This window comes from Erinaceus europaeus, chromosome X (genome assembly GCF_950295315.1).
Source record: "Erinaceus europaeus chromosome X, mEriEur2.1, whole genome shotgun sequence".
NCBI classification, from domain to species: Eukaryota; Metazoa; Chordata; class Mammalia; order Eulipotyphla; family Erinaceidae; genus Erinaceus; species Erinaceus europaeus.
In genome coordinates, this window is record NC_080185.1 from 82,995,294 (window position 1) to 83,016,871 (window position 21,578).

The 21,578-nt window shown below is 38.3% G+C and overlaps 1 protein-coding gene across 9 annotated transcripts in view; it reads left to right on the forward strand.

Moving 5' to 3' along the window:
• The window catches only part of ARHGEF9 (Cdc42 guanine nucleotide exchange factor 9), a 297,917-nt gene that overhangs the window by 146,581 nt on the left and 129,758 nt on the right, over nt 1-21,578 (forward strand). For 5 of the 9 annotated variants that reach the window (XM_060183301.1, XM_060183306.1, XM_060183303.1 and 2 more), the window contains exons 3-4: nt 7,289-7,360; nt 14,382-14,573. The exons of 1 other annotated variant lie outside the window; for it this stretch is intronic. In XM_060183301.1, the coding sequence (XP_060039284.1) occupies nt 7,289-7,360; nt 14,382-14,573 (264 nt within the window). The remainder of the gene's footprint in view (nt 1-7,288; nt 7,361-14,381; nt 14,574-21,578) is intronic. 3 more of the 9 variants (XM_060183307.1, XM_060183308.1, XM_060183305.1) reach the window with 1 other exon arrangement.

Genomic DNA, 21,578 nt, shown 5'->3' on the forward strand with positions numbered 1-21,578 from the left:
AATATTTTTATACACCTATGGTTATAGCAGCACAATTTGTAATTGCCAAAACCTGGAAGCAACCCAGATATCAAACAAGAGATGAGTCGCTGAGTAAGCTGTGGAATATTCACACAATGGAAATAGTACACAGCTATTATAAATGGTTATTCACTTTCTTCCCTCATCTTGGATGGAGCTTGAACAAATCATGTTAAGTGAGATACATGAGAAAGAGAAGAAAGAATATTGGCTGATCTCACTCATAGACAGAAGTTGAAAAACAGGGACAGGAAAACACAAAACAGAACTTCGACTGGAGTTGGTATATTGCACCAAATTAAAGCACACTGGGGTGGGTATGGGGGCCTCAGGTCCTGGAACATGATGGCAGAAGAGGACCTAGTGGGGTTGAATTGTTATGTGGAAAAATGAAAAATGTTACAAATGTATAAATTATTATATTTTACTGTTGACTATAAAACATTAACCCCCCAGTAAAGAAATAAAAAACCCTTTATTTGTGATTTGATATTGATTTACACAGTTATAGAATAAAAGGGTTATAATTCATTACCATTCCTACCACCAGGTTTCTGCATCCCCATTCCATCCACTGGAAATTATTGTAATTCTCCCAAGGTCACAGATGTAGGTTGACTATTATTTATATTACTATCTACATTTATGTATACTTACCCATTTTTGTTCTGTAGTCTTACTCATCCTAAGTCACACCAACACCTACTTACAAATGTCCATCCTTTTCCCCTTTTCTTTCTCTGGGTTCTGTTGGAATTAAAGTTTAGAGCCCTCTGGTCATCTCCTGTTAACATTTCTCCCCCTCTGGTAGTATGGACCAAATTTTTTTGGGGGTACAAAAAGTGGGATTTCTGTCTTTTATAATTGTTTCATCACTGGATATGGACATTGGCAGGTTGACCTATATCCCCAGACTGTTTCTATCTTTCCATAGTGGTGTAGTTCTCTGGATAGGTGAAGTTCTGGGGCACACTGGTAAGACTGTCTGCCTTGGGAGTTCAGGATAGAATCATAGCAGCATCTGCAAGTTGGTGGCTGAAAAGCAGTAAGATATAAACAAGGGAAACAGGTTTAAAATCAGGAGCCAAAAATTAGCAATAGAGTTTATGATAATAGAAATCTTAAGGTGGAAAGAATCTCGGAAGTCTTGTTTAGGTATATTACAAGGGTCCCATGACTTTAATAAGTTTTTCCTGAGCCTGATATCTAACAAGCAGGTTGTCTAAAAACACTGGGAATATGGTGTTAGAGTTGAGAATAGGAATAGAAAGCTGGGGGTACTTCTGGAGGCAGAGCTACGAGCAGCAGCATATCTCTTTCCTCTCCTCTCCTCTCCTTTCCTCTCCTCTCCTGGATCAAGTAGGAATACCAAAGGAGACCACCTGGGACCGAAACAAGACAGGACTAGAATGACCACAGGCACCAACTAAATCACCGGTGAGTACAAACACGTGTGGCTGGTGAAAGAGAGGAGCGTAGGGAGAGATTAAGTGACTGCTAACAGTACAGCAGTTGAGACACCACCTCCAGTCTGCTCCACCAACAAGAAGACAGCTGAAGGGAGAGAGGACTCCCCAGACACTCACAAAGTGCAACTCTGAGTCTCCATTGCTACTGCCCTCAGAATCTGGAGCCGCTACAGGGAGGGACACCAGGGGACAGAGATCTAACCAGGAAACTCAGGAGAAGACCTATACCTCGGTGGCATAGCTGAGGGGCTGTGAAAGGCTCTTTGCAAAATCACTGGATTGTCTCTGCCACACCCTGCTTTGTCTCTTGGTCAAGAGTCAGTGATTAAGCTAAGAAGCCTATTGATAGTTTAAAAGCCCTCAGGCTCCCATAGCCTACAGGGAACAAAAAAAAGAGGCTTTTAAACCACTGAGCTCCAACTCAGGGATTAAAATACTATTGAAACAACTGTTAACTTCCACCACTGTGAACCCTTTAATTAACTTACTTAGACACAAGTCAATCCAGGCAAGAATGATCAGTAATTTGAAAAGTACTGAGAGAGGGAACTCATACATAATATATACAATGCTTAAAACAACAAGAAGAAATATTGGAGAAACGAACCAGGACAAGAGTCCAGCTAAAAGTCCCCCAGAGGGTGAAGCACAATATAACAAGTTCAACATCCAAACATTAGCTAAGGAAATAATAACAGGAGTGAGTAAAGTATTTGAAAAAATTGTAATCAGAAACACAAGAACAACAAATGAGACTATGGAAGAAAGTACTAATTATCTCATGGTTATTAGAGAGCTGAAAGCTGAAATCGCTGAGCTAAGAATGCAACTAGCTGAACAAGCTAAAACAGTATCAGAACAGGGCAACAAAATAGATGGACTCCAGAAAACAGTAGAGGCCAGAGAGAATAGAATCAATGAAGCTGAAGACAGAATTAGCAAGATCGAGGACTAATTAGAGACAACTAAAAAAGAAGTAAGAGATCTCAAAAAGATATTAAGAGATGCTGAAAACAACAACAGAGTCCGATGGGATGACTTCAAAAGAAACAATATATGCATTATCTGCATACCAGTGGAAGAAAGAGAAGGAGAGGAAGAAATCATTCTCCAGGCCATAATAGCTGAAAACTTCTCTAGTCTAGACAACATCAAAGACATAAAGATTCAAGAAGCCCAGAGGGTCCCAAACAGAATTAACCCAGACCTAAAGACACCAAGACATATCATACTTAGAATGGAAAGGAATAAGGATAAAGAAATGATACTGAAGGATGCAAGAGAAAAACAAAGAGTCACCTACAAAGGAAAACCCATAAGGTTAGCAGAAGACTTGTCCATACAAACACTACAGGCCAGAAGAGAATGGCAAGATGTATATCGAGTGCTCAATGAGAAAGGCTTTCAACCAAGAATACTATATCCTGCTAGACTGTCATTCAGACTAGATGGAGGTATCAAAACCTTCTCAGACAAGCAACAGTTGAAGGAAGCAACTATCACCAAGCCTGCCCTGAAAGTTCTGAAATGTCTCATATAAACAATCAGACCACCATAAATAGAACATATATCAGAACACTCTAAAACTCTACAAGAATGGCATTAAAATATCTTCAATCTTTGATATCAATAAATGTCAATGGCCTGAATTCACCTATTAAAAGACACAGAGTAGGAAGATGGATCAGAAAATACAGCCCAACAATATGCTTTCTATAGGAAAGCCACCTAACTCAACAAGACAAACACAGACTTAAAGTGAAAGGTTGGAAAACTATCATACAAGCCACAAAAAAGGGCAGGAACAGCTATCATCATATCTGACATGATAGACTTTAAAATAGATAAGATTTTAAAAGATAGGAATGGACACTACTTAATGTTCAGAGGATCAGTCAATGAAGAGGACTTAACAATTATTAACAACTGTGCACCCAATGAGAAGCCATCTCAGTACATCAAACTTCTACTGAAAGAGCTACAGCAATATATTAACAGCAACACAATCATAGTAGGGGACTTTAACACCCCACTCTCTCAACTTGACAGATCATCCAGGAAGAAAATCAATAAAGACATAAGGGAATTAAATGAAGAGATAGATAAACTAGAACTATTAGACATTTTCAGAGTCATTCATCCCAAGAAACTGGAATACACATTTTACTCAAATCCTCATGGGTCATTCTCAAGAATAGACCATATGTTAGGCCACAAAGACAGCGTCAGAAAATTCAACAGCATTGAAATCATCCAAGCATCTTCTCAGACCACAGTGGAATTAAACACTTAACAATCAACAAAAGACTAGTAATAGTTCCAAAATGTGGAAGCTCAACAGCACACTTCTTAACAACTTCTGGGTCAAAGAGGAAATCAAGGAAGAATTAAAAATGTTTCGAGACTTCAATGAATACTAATAGGGAAGTTCTAATAGGAAAGTTCATAGCTATACAAGCACACATTAACAAATAAGAAAAAGCACAAATAAACAGCCTGATTGCACATCTTAAAGACCTAGAAGAAGAAGAAAAAAGGAACCCTAAAGAAACCAGAAGGATGGAAATCACTAAAGTTAGGGCGGAAATAAATAGCATTGAGAATAAGAAACCACACAAAAGATCAATGAAAGTGAATGTTTGTTCTTTGAAAGAGTGAACAAAATCAACAAACCTTTAGCCAGACTCACAAAACAAAAAAAGGAAGAAGACCCAAATAAATGAAAAAGGAGTTATCACAACAGACACTGCAGAAATTCAACATATCTTGAGAGGCTTCTATGAAGAAGCATACACCACCAAGCTAAAGAACCTGGAAGAAATGGACGATTTCCTAGATACCTACGAACTTCCAAAACTAAGTAAAGAGGAAGTAGATAACATGAGCAGTCCCATCACAGGTAATGAAACTGAAACAGTTATCAAAAACCTCCCAAAAATTAAGGTCCTGGACCAGATGGTTTTACAAATGAATTCTACATAACCTTCAAAGAAGAACTAATACCTCTACTTTTAAAAGTCTTCCAGAAGATTGAAGACACTGGAATACTCCCTGCCAGCTTCTATGAAGTCAACATCACTCTAATACCAAAAGCAGACAGGGACACAACCAAAAAAGAAAACTACAGACCAATATCTCTGATGAACATAGATGTGAAAATATTGAACAAAATTCTAGGCAACCGGATACAGCAGTATATCAAAAAGATTGTTCATCATGACCAAGTAGGGTTTGTCCCAGGCATGCAAGGTTGGTTTAATATATGTAAATCAATCAATGTGATCCACCACATCAACAAAAGCAAGACCAAAAACCACATGGTCATATCAATAGATGCAAAGAAAGCCTTTGACAAAATACAACATCCCTTTATGATCAAAACACTACAAAAATGGGAATAGATGGAAAATTCCTGAAGATAGTGGAGTCTATATATAGCAAACCTAGAGCCAACATCGTACTCAATGGTGAAAAACTGGAAGCATTTCCACTCACATCAGGTACTAGACAGGGCTGCCCACTATCACCATTACTAGTCAACATAGTGTTGGAAGCTCTTGCCATAGCAATCAGGCAGGAGCAAGGAATTAAAGGGATACAGATTAGAAGAGAAGAAGCCAAACTCTCCTTATTTGCAGATGACATATTAGTATACATGGAAAAACCTAAGGAATCCAGCAAGAAGCTTTTGGAAATCATCAGGCAATACAGTCAGGTATCAGACTATAAAATTAACATTCAAAAGTCAGTGGCATTCCTCTATGCAAACACTAAGTTAGAAGAAATTGAAATCCAGAAATCAATTCCTTTTACTATATCAACAAAAACAATAAAATATCTAGGAGTAAACCTAACCAAAGAAGTGAAAGACTTGTATACTGAAAATTATGAGTCACTACTCAAAGAAATTGAAAAAGACACAAAGAAGTTGAAAGATATTCCATGCTCATGGGTTGGAAGAATTAACATCATCAAAATTAATATATTACCCAGAGCCATCTACAAATTTAATGCTATCCCCATCAAGATCTCAAGCAAATTTTTTGGGAGAATAGAAAAAATGCTACAAATGTTTATCTGGAACCAGAAAAGACCTAGAATTGCCCAAACAATCTTGAGAAAAAAGAACAGAACCGGAGGCATCACACTCCAGATTTCAAACTCTATTATAGGGCCATTGTCCTCAAAACTGCTTGGTACTGGAACATGAATAGACACACTGACCAGTGGAATAGAATTTAGAGCCCAGAAGTGAGGCCCCACACCTATGGACATCTAATCTTTGACATAGGTGCCCAGAGTATTAAATGGGGAAAGCAGAGTCTCTTCAACAAATGGTGTTGGAAACAATGGGTTGAAACATACAGAAGAATGAAACTGAATCACTGTATTTCACCAAACACAAAAGTAAATTCCAAGTGGATCAATGACGTTGATGTTAGACCAGAAACTATCAGATACTTAGAGGAAAATATTGGCAGAACTCTTTTTCGCATAAATTTTAAAGACATTTTCAATGAAACGAATCCAATTACAAAGAAGACTATGGCAAGTATAAACCTATGGGACTACATCAAATTAAAAAGCTTCTGTACAGCAAATGAAATCACCATCCAAACCAAGAGACCCCTCACAGCATGGGAGAAGATATTTACATGCCATACATTAGATAAGAGTTTAATAACCAACATATATAAAGAGCTTGCCAAACTCAACAACTAGACAAGAAATAACACCATCCAAAAATGGGGGGAGGACTTAGACAGAATATTCACCACAGAAGAGATCCAAAAGGTCGAGAAACACATGAAAAATGCTCCAAATCTCTGATTGTCAGAGAAATGCAAATAAAGACAACAATGAGATACCACTTCACTCCTGTGAGAATGTCATACATCAGAAAAGGTAACAGCAGCAAATGCTGGAGAGGGTGTGGTGTCAAAGGAACCCTCCTGCACTGCTGATGGGAATGTCAATTGGTCCAGCATCTGTGGAGAACAGTCTGGAGAACTCTCAGAAGGCTAGAAATGGACCTACCCTATGATCCTGCAATTCCTCTCCTAAGGAACCCAACACATCCATCCAAAAAGATCTGTCTTCACATATGTTCTTGGCAGCACAATTTGTAATAGCCAAGACCTGGAAACAATCCAGGTGTCCAACAACAGATGAGTGAGCAAGTTGTGGTATATATACACAATGGAATACTACTCAGCTGTATAAAATGGTAACTTCACTGTTTTCAGCCGATCTTGGATGGACCTTGAAAAATTCATGTTAAGTGAAATAAGTCAGAAGCAGAAGGATGAATATGGGATGATCTTGCTCTCAGGCAGAAGTTGAAAAACAAGATTAGAAAAGGAAACACAAGTAGAACCTGAAATGGAACTGGCATATCGCACCAAAGTAAAAAACTCTGGGTTGGGTGGGTGGGGAGAATACAGGTCCATGAAGGATGATAGAGGACCTAGTGGGGGTTTATTGTTATATGGGAAACTGGGGAATGTTATGCATGTACAAATTATTGTATTTACTGTTGGATGTAAAACATTAATTCCCCAATAAAAAATAACAAAAGGAATAGAAACTGGATTAGGGTAGAGTGTACTTCCCAAATTTGAGGAAGTAAATATATACATATATATTTATATGTAAATATATATAAATATCAAGAATGTTTACCCCATAGATCTGACTCAGTACCCTTATACATTCGTGCTAGGCATGGGAGCCTATATAAACCTCCATGCTCTGCCAGTTGAGCTCACCATCCATTGCCACAACAGATAATATTCTAGGTTGCACTCATTTCAGGACTTGTCTTCCTCAAGAGGCAGGGTAGGCTGAGCCACACTCCCTTCAGAGAGTGGGTAAGTCCTCTACCTTTAGTACTTTATTTTAAAGGCAATGCTCTGGAGAAGTGCACAAGATGACTTTACTGATGGAAGTGACCACTGATGGTGGTCATCTATGTATCTTATCATCTGTGTATACTATTATCATGTCATTTGCAGATATTAACAGTTTAACTTCTACTTTTCCAGTCTGTATCCCTTTAATTCCTTTCCTTTGCCTAATTGCTTTAGCAAGAAATTTCAACACTGTTGAATTGTAATGATGATATTGTGCCGGCCTGTCTAGTACCTGATCTGTTTTGTTGGCTGTGTGCTTGTTCTATATGGACACCACTAGATTAAGGAATTTTCTACCTATTTTCACTTTTGTGGTGTTTTTATTGTGAAGGGATATTGGATTTTATCAAAAGCATTCTCTGCATCTATTGAGATAATCATGTGATTTTTCATTTTTCTTTTATTAATGTGGTAGATCTCATTTATTTATGTATATAAATCAGCTATACATCCCTGGGATAAATCTCACTTAGTCAGGATGTACAATATTTATAATACACTGCTACATCTGGTTGGCTAGAAATTTGTTTAATATATTAGTGTTATGGAAAATATCTGTAGAACAGCTCCAAGTGTTAAAGTTCCGAGTGTTACAACTCCAAGGTGAGATCTAAAGGACGAGTCTGAGGCCTTGATCATGTGGAGGGCAGGGAGATACTTTGTTACACTGATGGAATCTAGGAGACTTCTGCCCATGGCAGACCAACTGCCTGATTTGGAAAGCCGCTTAAAAATGGGAGCCGCATGCAGTGGTTAGTTATGAGGTGGTACATTTGATTGGTTACAAGGTGTGTCAATCAGGTGTGTTCAAGGGTAATGTGCAAAGAGATTGGTCACGTGAGTCATCAAGGTACATAAGACAAAGGATAAGGTGGATTGACTATATTCCACACCCAATCCAGGCTGCCAAGATGTAAGTGAATACAAAATGAAACATACATTTTTGTTGGCTACATTCTCCTAAAAGAAATGATTTAACCTGATTGGTTACATTTCTAGTCCCATAGGTTTGCTGAAATTCAGGAACAGCAGACATACCTGTCTATTGTGCAATTGGGGGGCATTTTATTTCATTATAATCCATGTTCTTCAGAGATGTTATTATGTAGTTGTGTGTGTGTGTGTGTGTGTGTGTGTGTGTGTGTGTGTGTGTGTGTGTGTGTATGTGTGTGTGTGTATGTGTGGTCTGTCTGCTTTTGTTATCAGGGTGATGCTTTTCTCATATTAGGCAGAAGGAAATATCCCTGTGTCTTTAATATTTTGGAAGAGCTTTAAAAATTGAGACATCAATTCTTCCTTGAATGTTTTGTAGAATTCATTTGTAAAGCCATCTGACCCTGGACTTTTACTGTTGCGAAGGTTCTTGATAACTGTTTCAGTTTCTTTGGCTGTGACTGGGCTCTTAATGTTTTCTCCTTACTGTTGGTTTAATTATGGAAGGTTATATGTCTCCAGGAACTCTTTCATTTCATTCAGGTTTTCTATCTTGGTGGCATACAGTTATTCATTAGATTATTCTTTTTTTATAAGATAAATAAATTAGGAGGGAAAGGGAAGATAGAGAGGGGGAGAGAAAGAAAGAAACTTGTAGCACTGCTATATCACTTGTGAAGGTTCCTCTCTGCTGATGGAGACTGAAGGCCTGAAAGGGGCTCTTTATGCATAATAATGTGTGGGCTCAATGGGGTTTGCCACTGTACAGCCCTGTAACTTTTCTTTAAGATTTATTATATATGAATAATAAATTCACACAAGATAGCAAACAGAGACAGAAATAGAGAAGCTAGAGCAGCACTTCAGCACATTTGGCACTACAGATCAAATCAAGAATATCAGGAGTGCAAGTTCAGTGCTCCCCCAGTTGAGCCAGTTCCCCAACTGCTGTATTTAGTCTTGGCATAAATAAATTCCAGTTCTCTGCTATTTTCCATGGTTTTTTTTTTACTATTATGTGTCCTTTGAATTTTTACGTGCAATTTATAATTTTGTTGCTATTTTCTTCTAGAAAATAAACTGAAGTTATTAGGGAGTTGTGCACCCAAATGAGTACACACATTACCAATATTTTTTCTTCTTTTTAATTTCTGATACTAGTTAAATGGGTGTTTTAAATATTTGTTTTACAGAGGCTTCATCATTAGTGTATAGAAATACAATTAGTCCTGGTGAATTATGGTGGAGAAGAACCCAAGTTTGGGATGAGAGTGTTTTGCATACACCTGTCACAAGGAGATGAGAAATTTTACTCGTGTCAACAACTATTGGCTTTTAGGAAAAGTCATGGCACATTTTTGCATAGAGAAACATAGAAAAATACACTATTCCTGACATTCCAATACACTTTCCTGACAGTCCAATATATTATAATGCAATAACTCCCCAATAAAGTTATTTGTAAAATGAACTAAGAATTACCTAAACAGGAACATTCAAAAGGAAAAACAGTGGATTTTTATATATCGATCTTTTATCTTACAGCATCACTGAAGTTGATTATTAGACTATTACTACTATTATTAGATTATTAATATGATTTTGTGTAAAATCCTTAGGATTTTCTATATATAATTATCATGACATAAGTGATGATTTCACTTTTATTTCTAATCCGATTTTATTTATTGTTTTTATTAATATTTCCCTGATCATCAGTGACTTGGGAATTTTTTCAATTGTCTGTTGGTCCTTTGGATCTCTTTGGAAATGATTCTGCTCATCTGAACTGCCCCCCCCACTTTCTTCAACGGGGTTATTTGCATTTTGTCAAATATTTGGATGTTAGACCAGAAGCCATCAAATGTTAGAGGAAAACATTGAAAGAACTCTCTTTTATTTAAGCTTTAAAAACATCTTTGAAGACTCAAATCCATATTCCTTCCCCTCCATTGGAAGTTTATTTTTTATCCCACTGGGACCCAATATCATTATGGGGTACAGAAGGTACAAGGGCTGCCTTCTGTAATTGCTTCTCTACTGAACATGGACATTGGCAGTTAGATCCATACTCCCATCCTGTTTCTATCTTTCCCTAGTGGGGCAGGGCTCTGGAGAGGTGGGATTACAGGAAATACTGGTGAAGTCATCTGCCTAGTGAAGTCAGGTTGGCGTCATGGTAGCATCTGCAACTTGGTGGCTGAAAAAGCATTAAGATATAAAGCAGAAAAAATTGTTCAATAATCAGGAACATAAAAGCAAGAATATAGCAGATGAGATTTGGGGTCTCCATTTTGGAAAAAGCTAGTAGATCTATTTAGGTATATTCCAAGAGGTCCATGACTTTACCAATTTGTGCCTGAGCTTGGTAGCTAACATGTAGGTGGACTAAAGGTATTGTCTGGGAAGATGGTGTCATAGTTGGATAAAGGACTAGAGAGCTGTAGCAGGGAAAAGAATAGCTCCAAAATATGGGGAAAAGTATATAAATATTGTTAACTGTAAACACCATCAATTTGATATGGGGCCCATATTCAGCATAGGAGCCTATGCATCCCCATAGGTCTGAGATCACATTCTGTGGTCATTGCTAAAAACATTCTAGTCTGTACCCATTGTCTGACCCATCTTCCTTGAGTGGTGGATAATGTTGATCAAATGTCCTTTCAGAGAGTGTGGCATTCATTATCATTGTTGATTCAAATTAAGGGCAAGGTCCTATAGGGGTCCACCAAGGATTTGACTATGTTGTTCCTGATGGAGATGACTGGTGGCAGTACAGAGTGGAATCTGTTGGAGGTCTAGGCCCATCATGCCTGTGTGGGAATCCAGAATTTCCTGAGTAGGGCCCCTGATGATGGGGTGGCCTGGTAGTAACCAAAAGAGCCATCATTAACATATGTCCGTTTCTTGGCCTTATCCAGCTTTTGTCGACCTTACTTTATCTGACATGGTTGGATTTGGAGTGATTGAAGAAAGTGAAATAGGAAGTAGGCCAGGAGGGTATCTAGGTCTATGTAGAAACTATTTGATTAAGTACTTTATGGTGTCTTTTTTAGGTCTTTCTACTTACTTGCTGCACGTATTGAGACACTACAAACTATTGTGCACTTGCTGTAAGGTGTATATTTTCCCCTAATTTATGGATGCATGTGTCCATGCTCTATCTCATGGGCCCTTGACTATATCTAAGTTCTATGGCTTTGTTAGAAATTGCATCACCAGGAATATAGTTAAGGAATTCTGTGGGCTTGGAAAGGTCTCACCAGGGTTATGGAGCTGAAGGGTTGACATTCCACACCTGGTGCCTCTGGACACATCCAAAGTGAAACATATCAAGTGGTACTGATTGCATTGATTAGGCTGAGATCAGCAGATGCAGTATCACTTGATATGGATTGAGAGGAACATGCTGGAAAAAAAGCCCTACATCTGAGGTTCTAGGACAGGGAGAAATGTGGGTTTTACAGAGAATGGGAAAGGTTCCTGCAGTCTTAGGCTTAAGAAGGCAATAGATAGTTTTTATTATAATCATTTTTTTTTTTGAAATTTGACTGACTTTGAAAATCCCATTGTTCAGAGTCGGGCGGTAGTGCAGCAGGATAAGTGTAGGTGACACTAAGCACAAGGAACAGTGTAAGGATCCCAGTTCTAGCCCCTGGCTCCCCACCTGCAGGGGGAGTCACTTCACAGGTGGTGAAGCAGGTCTGCAGGTGTCTTTCTCTCCCTCTCTCTGTCTTCCCCTCCTCTCTCCATTTCTCTCTGACCTATCCAATAACTACAACAATAAAACAAGAGCAACAAAAGGGAATAAATAAATAAATATTAAAAAATGAAAATTCCATTGTTATGATTTTCTGTATCCTTCAAGACCTCACCATGTTTTTTAATGTTATTTACACATAGCTGTATATTTTATAGTGATGCAACCAATTGTTTCTTGTCTCCCTGGTCTAAGATTATTGACTAACATTTCAAAGAAAAAGTCATTATTAGAAATGTAGTAACAATTTAAGCCCACTGTTAAAATTCAATCAGGTTATCAATTTGAAACCTTAAGTGCTTAGATTGAGGAACTATATACTCAGACATGAGGCCTATACATCAAAAAAGTTTGAGACTTTCAGTCTAATTTTCCCCTCATATTAATTAAATAGTGATTTATAAGACTATGACTTAACAGGAGTGATTATTAGCACTATCCAGCCTCCAAAGGTCTGTGTCCCTACTTCCACCACCTATAATGAAGCTGAAAATCTACCCTCACCCTACACCCATATTTTTTTTACTTTGGTTCAATACTCCAAACTCACTCAAATTCTGCTTTGCATTTCCTCCTTCGTTATTCTTTCTCAACTTCTGTTCATGAATGAGATCATCCCATACTCTTCTTTGTCTTTCTGACTTATCTTACTTAACACAATTCCTTCTAGCTCCATCCAAGATAGATCGGAGAACATAGATTCATTATTCTTAATAACTGAGTAGTACCCCATTGTGTATATATAGAAGAACTTTCTCAGCCATTCATTGTCGTTGGGCACCTTGATTGTTTCCAGGTTTGGACTATTACAAATGGTGCTGCTATGAACATATGTGCATACATATCTTTTGAATGGGTGTGATTGAGTCCTTAGGATAAATCCATAGGAAAGGAACTACTGGTTCATATGGAAGGCCCATTACTAGCCTTGTGAGGGTTCTCCAGACTGTTATTCACAGAGATTGGACCAATTTACATTCCCACCAGCAATACAGGAGAGTTCCTTCATCCCCACAACCTCTGCAGCATTTGTTGTATGACATTGTCACAGGGGTGAGGTAGTATCTCAGTTTTGTCTATTTGCATTTCTCTGATAATCAATGACCTGGTGCTATTATTCATATGCTTATTGGCCTTTTGTATCTATTCTGTAGTGAATATTCTGTTCATATTTTCTGCCCACTTTTGAATTGGATCATTTGGACATTATGGATGGCATGTAATGATCTTTTCCCATTCTGTGAGGAGTCTCTTTTTTTGGGTTGTGGTTTCTTTTGCAAAACCTTTTAAATTTGTACCATTGGCTGGTGAATAAAGAAATACTGCTTATCTGCTCAGTCGTGTGTCCCTGGTTTATTTTATTTTTTTCAGTTTTTCTTTCAATTGAGTCTGTATCATCAAAGATGCCCTTGAGATTTAGATGGGAAAGAGTTCCACCATTTTTTTCCTCTAAGTATTTGATAGTTTCTGGTATAAGATACTTCACATTTATGAGCTGATATTTTCAGAAAGAGAGAGGGAGAAATAATACATCACTAAAGACTCACATATTGCTATAGGACTCCTGTCATCAAAGTTCAGGGCACCAGTATGCCGGGCTAGCTTCGCGGGCAGGAGACAGAGACCAGGGACACATGGCTGAGCAGAGAAGCAGTATTTCTTTATTCACCAGTCAATGGTACAAAAAACTAATCTAATCTAATCACCACAAGTTCTGTCCTGCATCTTTCTCCTCCAGCGGCAGCGGCAGGAACTCAGGAAGTACCTAGGGTAGGGGGCAGGGAGAAGGAAAAATCATGAAACTAGCAAGGGCTAAACCAAATCTCCTGGAGGCGGGCGGGGGGGGGGGGAGTGAGACCAAACCAATGTAACAGAATGATCATGTAAATAGACCACAGTGTCAAGCAATGTAACAGAAGAGATCCCAGAAGCAGAGCCAGAAGCATACCAACAGACTCCCATGTGGTGAAGCAGGGACTTGAGCTTAAGTTTCACAGATGCTAAAACAAGCAGTCTCATAGGTCAACTATCTCACCAGCTCCTCTAAACTCTTGTTAAACTTTAGAGATATTTTTTTCTGAATCTTTCTTATTCTGTATTTTATATACAGACTAGAAGAATCTTAGAGAGAAATAGGTGCATTCTTAGAATTTGAAGTCTCCATACAACCAGGGATATCTGGCTAAAGAAGACTCAAAATACCAGAAGTTTGTCTTCTTCCCATTTAACTAGACATCATTTAAAAAAAAGTACGCTAATCTCATATTCTGTCTGATTCCACAGCTCTGGGTGAACCAGGAAGATGGAGTGGAGGAAGGCTCCAGTGATGTGCAGAATGGGCACCTGGATCCCAGCTCAGACTGTCTCTGTCTGGGCCGCTCACTGCAAAACCGGGACCAGATGCGGGCCAATGTCATCAATGAGATAATGAGCACTGAACGCCATTACATCAAGCACCTCAAAGACATTTGTGAGGTAGCCAAAATTATGACTAATGCATGTCGTGATACTGAGAGTATGGTAAAAAAAACATTTCCATGAAGTACCAACAACCATATTGGGCTGTACTAGTGATTGTCAGAAGATACTACAAAGAACGACTGGATTGACCTAGATTCTGTTTCATATTTCACCATGTTTTCTCAGTCTGGACTTATGTTTAAACAGATGTTTTGATACTACTCCTCCCTCATTTGGAGGACACTGGTTTGGGAGTAGTAAATAGCACAGAGAGAAGACTCTGCAGGAGATAAAGGCTTTAAATATAAACTCAGATGATAGAACATTCCACTTTGACCCCTAGGGGCCATGGTTTCACATTAATTTCATTTACTTTATCTTTCTGACTTGAGTGAAAATATGGGTCCCTCTTCCTTACACTTTATTGAGCTTAGCAGAATCAAGTTAATATTTTCAAAGAAACACTGTTAAACAGTATCAGAGAACCAATGTAAAAGGAGACAATGCTTTAAATAATTTAATGTTTCATCCCATTTAACATGGTTCCTTCAAGACTCCATCCAACATGAGATAAAAGTGTTACAGCTTTATTGTAACCATTAACCTCCAATAAAGATATAAAAAAGTTTAATGTCACCAGATGCAAATATATGCACAGTTAAAAGCATTTTCCTTAACCCAAGGAAAACTATGTTGACTATATTTATCTTTTTCATTGCAGCCCTGGAATCAATATTCAAACTCCAGCAAAGCTCTTTTTTTTTTTCAAACTTCTTGGTTTTTAGTGCCATGATATCCAACAATTTTCTGTTTTAGTCAAAATGCTGTGTATTTGTGTTTCCCAGTGCATTAACCACTATCTGTTTCTACTGAATACTCAAGAGATTTTTTTTTTATTTAAGAAAGGATTAATAAACAAAACCATAGGGTAGGAGGGGTACAATTCCACACAATTCCCACCACCCAATCTCCATATCCCACCCCCTCCCCTGATAGCTTTCCCATTCTCTATCCCTCTGGGAGCATGGACCCAGGGTCATTGTGGGTTGCAGAAGGTGAACATTGCCTAGTTGTGAAAGATTTTGTTGTAGTTTTTTAAAATATGTTTTCTATCCCTCTCTCTTTTTTTTGTTTCTCAGTTACCCCTATGGTTCTTATATTAATTTTTCTACTTGAATCTGCAATTTCATGGATGATTATTATTTGTTTTCTTAATCTTTCCAGCTTTTTCAATTAATTAATTAATTGTAGTAACTGTGAATCTTACTGTTGCTTTCTGTAGTTAGTATCATTTAGTCAGCTTTTATACCTGTTATCTTAGCTTAAGCCATTTTTAAATTTGCTTCAAGCCTTGTAATTCTATTCAGAGTCAGTCTTTCATGGTTTTTAACTTTTCAGAAATTCTGCTTGGAGTCTTTCCTCTTTCTTTCTTTCTTTCTTTTTCTTTTTCTTGTTGTTGTAATTCTTTAATTGAATGATTTCTTGGATTTGTGTTTAGATATTTAGCTTGAATTCTTGGACTGTTTTCAGAACTGTGCCACTGACTTTTTTTCCCATCTATACTCTCCATCATAGTAGACTTTAAATATTCCTGATGTATGCAATTATTTGTGGTTTCTATTGTTGAGCTTATTGTTGAAGTTGTAATTGTGCTGTTGGATTTTCTTGTGTTGTGGGGGAGTTTTTTTTACTTTGGTGCAATACGCCAATTCCAGTTGAGGTTCTACTTGTGTTTTCTCTTCTGATCCTGTTTCTCAACTTATGTCTGAGAGTGAGACCATCCCATATTCATCCTTCTGATTCTGACTTATTTCACTTAACAAGAACTTTTCAAGATCCATACAAGATCAGCAGAAAATGGTGGATTCACCATTTTTTATAGCTGAGTAGTATTCCATTATGTATATATACCACAACTTGCTCAGCCACTCATCTGTTGTTGGACACCTGGGTTATTTCCAGGTTTTGGTTATTACAAATTGTGCTGCTAAGAAGGATGGGTGTGTTGAGTTCCTTAGGATATATCCCCAGGAGAGGAATTGCAGGATCATAGGGTAGGTCCATTTCTAGCCTTCTGAGAGTTCTCCACACTTCTCCACAGAGGTTGGACCAATTGACATTCCAACCAGCAGTGCAGGACGGTTCTTTTGACCTGACAACCTCTCCAGCATTTGCTGCTGTTATCTTTCCTGATATATGACATTCTCACAGGAATGAAGTGGTATCTCATTGATGTCTTTATTTGCATTTATCTGATAATCAAAGACTTGGAGCATTTTTTCAAATGTCTCTTAGCCTTTTGGATCTCTTCTGTGGTGAATATTCTCTCCATGTACTCTCCTCATTTTTGGATGGAGTGATTTGTTTTCTTGTTGGTGAGTTTGGCAAGCTCTTTATTTATTCTGCTTATTAGCCTCTTGTCTGATGTATGGCACGTAAAGATCTTCCTCCATTCTGTGAGGTAGTAGTTTCTTTGGGTAGTGGTTTCTTTTCCTGTGCAGAAGCATTTTAACTTGATGTCGTCCCATGGGTTTATGCTTAGTTAGTCTTCTTTGTGATTGGACTCACTTCATTGAAGATGTCTTTAAAATTTATATGGAAAAGAGTTCTGCCAATGTTTTCCTCTAAGTATCTGATAGTTTCTGGTCTAACATCCAAGTACTTGATCCACCTGGAATTTACTTTTGTGTTTGGTGAAATACAGTGGTTCGGTTTCATTCTTCTGCATGTTTCAACCCATTTTTTCCAACACCATTTGTTGAAGAGACTCTGCTTTTTCCATTTAATAGTCTGGACACCTTTTTCAAAGATTAGATGTCCATAGGTGTGGGGGCTTACTTCTCGGCTCTCAATTCTATTCCACTGGTCAGTGTGTCTATTCATGTTCTGGTACTATGCAGTTTTTTATTTATTATTTAAGAAAGGAGATGTTAACAAAACCATAGGATAGGAGGGGTACAACTCCACACAGTTCCCACCACCCGATCTCCATATCCCACCCCCTCCCCTGATAGCTTTCCCATTCTCTATCCCTCTGGTAGTATAGACCCAGGGTCGTTGTGGGTTGCAGAAGGTGGAAGGTCTCCCATACTCCCAGTCTACCTCTCTCTTTCCCTAGTAAGGTGGGACTCTGGGGAAGCAGAGCTCCAGGAATCATTGGTGGGGTCATCAGTCCAGGGAAGTCTGGTCGGCATCATGCTGGCATCCAGAACCTGGTGGCTGAAAAGAGAGTTAACATACAAACCCAAACAAATTGTTGAACAATCATGGACCTAAAGGCTGGAATAGTACAGATGAAATGTTGGAGGAGGGTACTCTCTGCAGACTTTTGTGTACTTCGGCTTTCAGGTATATATTTTTCCTTGGTTTATGGACACATGTGAACATGTGCTCTATCTAGGGGACCTGGTTTACATGTAGGTTTGGGGACTTTATTGGGTCGTGGAACACCTGGAATGGAATTAAAGAATACTATGAAAGGAAAGGTCTCACCTGAGTGATGAAGCTGAAGGGTTGTCATTCCACACCTGAAGTCTCTGGACACAGTCTGAAGTGAAGCATGCTGGGGTGGCACTCATTGCATTGATTAGGTTGCGATCGGCAGATGAAATATTATTTGATATGAATTGAGAGAAGCATGCAGGAAAGTGGGCCCCACCCTAAGGTTTCAGCACTGGGGGAAGTAGAGGCTCTATAGAGGAAATGTGAGGTTCCTACTGTCTTAGGGTTCAAGAAGACAGCGGATAGTTATTGTTATCATCACATTATTTGGTAATTGGGTTAATTTTGAACAGTCCCTTTGTTAGGGTTTGCTGTATAATACCCAGCATTTTGTATATAGTGGTGTTACCTTTGCTTCTGTTCTTCCTGGTCTAGCCTTTTGAGAGAGTCAACATATCAAAGACTCAGCGTATGTATTAAAAAGACTCAGTCTGTGTATTAAAAAGTTCTTGACATATGATCAAATTTTCCCCTTTCATATTAATTGAATAGTGATTTATATGACTACACTTTAATAGGAGTGGGCATAAACACCATTCCCACCACCAAAAGACTGTGTCCGATCCCACAAACCTACACCCACTCCAACTGCCCCGGGAAGCCGAATGTCCACCCTCCCCCTCACCATAGGGTTTTTACTTTGTTGGCCTACTCTCTATTTAATCAGATAGTGTTTTAGTTTCCCTTTCTGTTCTTCTTTCTCAACTTCTGTTGATGAGTGGGATCATCCCATACTCACCTTTATCTTTCTGACTTAGTTCACTTAACATAATTCCTTCTAGAACTGTCCAAGATGGGTCAGATAAGGTGGGTTCATTGTTCTTAATAGCTGCATAGTATTCCATTGTGTATAAATACCAAAGCTTACTCAGCCACTCATCTATTGTTGAACACCTGGTTGCTTCCAGGTTTTAGCTATTATGAATTGTGCTGCTATGAACATAGGTGTACACATATTTTTGGGGGGTGTTATGGATTCCTTGGGGTATATCCCCAACAGAGGAATTACTAGGTCATATGGAAGGTCCATGTCTAGCCTAGTGCGAGTTCGCCAGGTTGCTCTCCAAAGAGGCTGGACCAATTTACATTCCTACTAGCAGTGCAGGAGGAACAAACTAGCATTTGTTGCTGTTGTCCTTTTTGATGTATGCCATTCTCATAGGGGTGAGGTTGTATCTCAGTGTTGTCTTTATTTGCATTTCTCTGACAATCAGTGACCTTCAGCAATTTTTCCTGTGTTTGTTGGGTTTTTGGATCTCTTCTGTAGTGAATGGTCTTTTCATATCCTCTGCCCATTTTTGGATGGGGTTATTTTCTTTTTTGTTGCTAAGTTTGCTGATCTCTTTGTATATTTTGGTAATTAGTCTCTAGTCTGATGTATGGCATGTGAAGATCTTCTCCCATTCTGTGAGGGGTCAATTTGTTTGTTGATAGTTTCTTTGGCTGTGCAGAAGCTTTTCAATTTGATGTAGTCCCATTGGGTTGTTTCTGCTTCAGTCTCCCTTGTAATTGGGTTTGTTGCATCAAAAATGCCCTCGAGGTATAGGTGGGAAAGTGTTCCACCAATGTTTTCCTCTAGGTATTTGATAGTTTCCAGTCTAACATCCAGGTCCTTGATCCATTTGGAGTTGATTTTTGTTTCTGATGAGATAAGGTGGTTCAGTTTCATTCTTCTGCATTTTTCAACCCAGTTTTCCCAGCACCATTTATTGAAGAGAGCCTCCTTATTCCAATTAATACTCTGGGCCCCCTTATCAAAGATTAGATGTCCATAGGTGTGGGGGTTTAGGTCTGGGCTTTCAGTTCTGTTCCACTGGTCTGTGTGCCTATTTTTGTTCCAGTACCAGGCTGTTTTGATGATGATGGCCTTATAGTATAGTTTGAGATCTGGCAGTGTGATGCCTCCATTTCAGTTTCTTTTCCTCAAGCTCATTTTGGCAATTCTAGGTGTTTTCCTGTTCCAGATAAATGACTGTAGTTTTTGTTCTATTCCCTTAAAGAAGCTTGCTGGACCTTTGATAGGTATCGCATTATATTTGTGTATGGCTCCGGGGAGAATATTCATTTTGATGAAATTTATTCTTCCAATATGAGTATGGGATGTCTTTCCATTTCTTGCTATCAGTTTCTATTTCCTTGAGTAGCGACTCATAGTTTTCAGTTTACAAGTCTTTCATTTCTTTGGTCAACTTTATTCCTAGGTATTTTATTGATTTTGCTGCAACAGTGAATGGGAGTGATTTCTGGATGTCTTCTTTAGATTTAGTGTTTGCATAGAGAAATGCCACTGATTTTTGTACATTGATTTTGTAGCCTGACACCTTGCTGTATTGCCTAATAACTTCGAGTAGTTTTCTACTGGATTCTTTAGGTTTTTCTATGCATACTATCATATCATCTGCACATAGTGAGAGTTTGACTTCTTCCCTTCCAATCTGTATTCCTTTGATTTTTTTCTCTTGCCTGATTGCTAAGGGAAGAACTTCCAATACTATGTTGAAAGTAATGGTGATAGTGGACAGCCCTGTCTAGTCACTGATCTAAGGAGGAATGCTTCCATCTTCTGTCCATTGAGTATGATATTGGCTGTAGGTTTGCTATATATGGACTCCACTATCTTGAGTAATTTCCCATCTATTCGCATTTTTGTAGGGTTTTGTGTATGAATAGGTGTTGGATTTTGTCAAAAGCTTTTTCTGCATCTATTGAGATAATCATGTGGTTTTTGGCTTTGCTTTTATGGATGCGGTGAATGACATGATTGACTTATAGATTTTGAACCAGTCTTGCATTCCTAGGGTAAATCCCACTTTGTCTTGATGAACAACTTTTTTGATATACTGCTGTATCCGTTTGGCCAAGATCTTGTTTAATATTTCGGAGTCTATGTTCATCGATGATACTGGTCTGTAGTTTTCATTTTTTGTCATGTCCCTATCTGCTTTTGGTATCATGGTGATGCTGGCTTCATAGAAGGTGGAAGGGAGTGATTCTGTTTCTTCAATCTTATGGAAAAGCTTTAGAAGAATGGGTACTAACTATTTCCTGAAGGTTTTGTAGAACTCGTTTGTGAAGCCATCTGGTCCCGGACTTTTGTTGTTGCAGAGATTCTAATAATGGTTTTGATTTCTTTGTCTGTGATTGGTGCATTTAGATTTGTAGTTCTTCTTGGTTCAGTTTTGGAGGGGCATATGTTTCTAAGAATTCTTCCATTTCTTCCTAGTTTTCTAGCTTGGTTGCATATAGTTCTTCATAGAAGTTTTGCATGATTTTCTGGATTTCTATGGTGTCAGTTGTGATATTTCCTCTATCACTTACAATTCTATAAATTTGAGTCCTCTCCCTTTTTTGTTTAGTGAGTCTGGCTAGAGTTTTGTCAATCTTGTTTCATTTTTCAAATAACCAATATTTTGCTTCATTGATCTTTTGTATGGTTCTTTTACTTTTTATGTTGTTTATTTCTGCTCTAATTTTAGTGATTTCTGTCCTTCTGGTTGCTTTAGTGTTCATTTGTTCCTT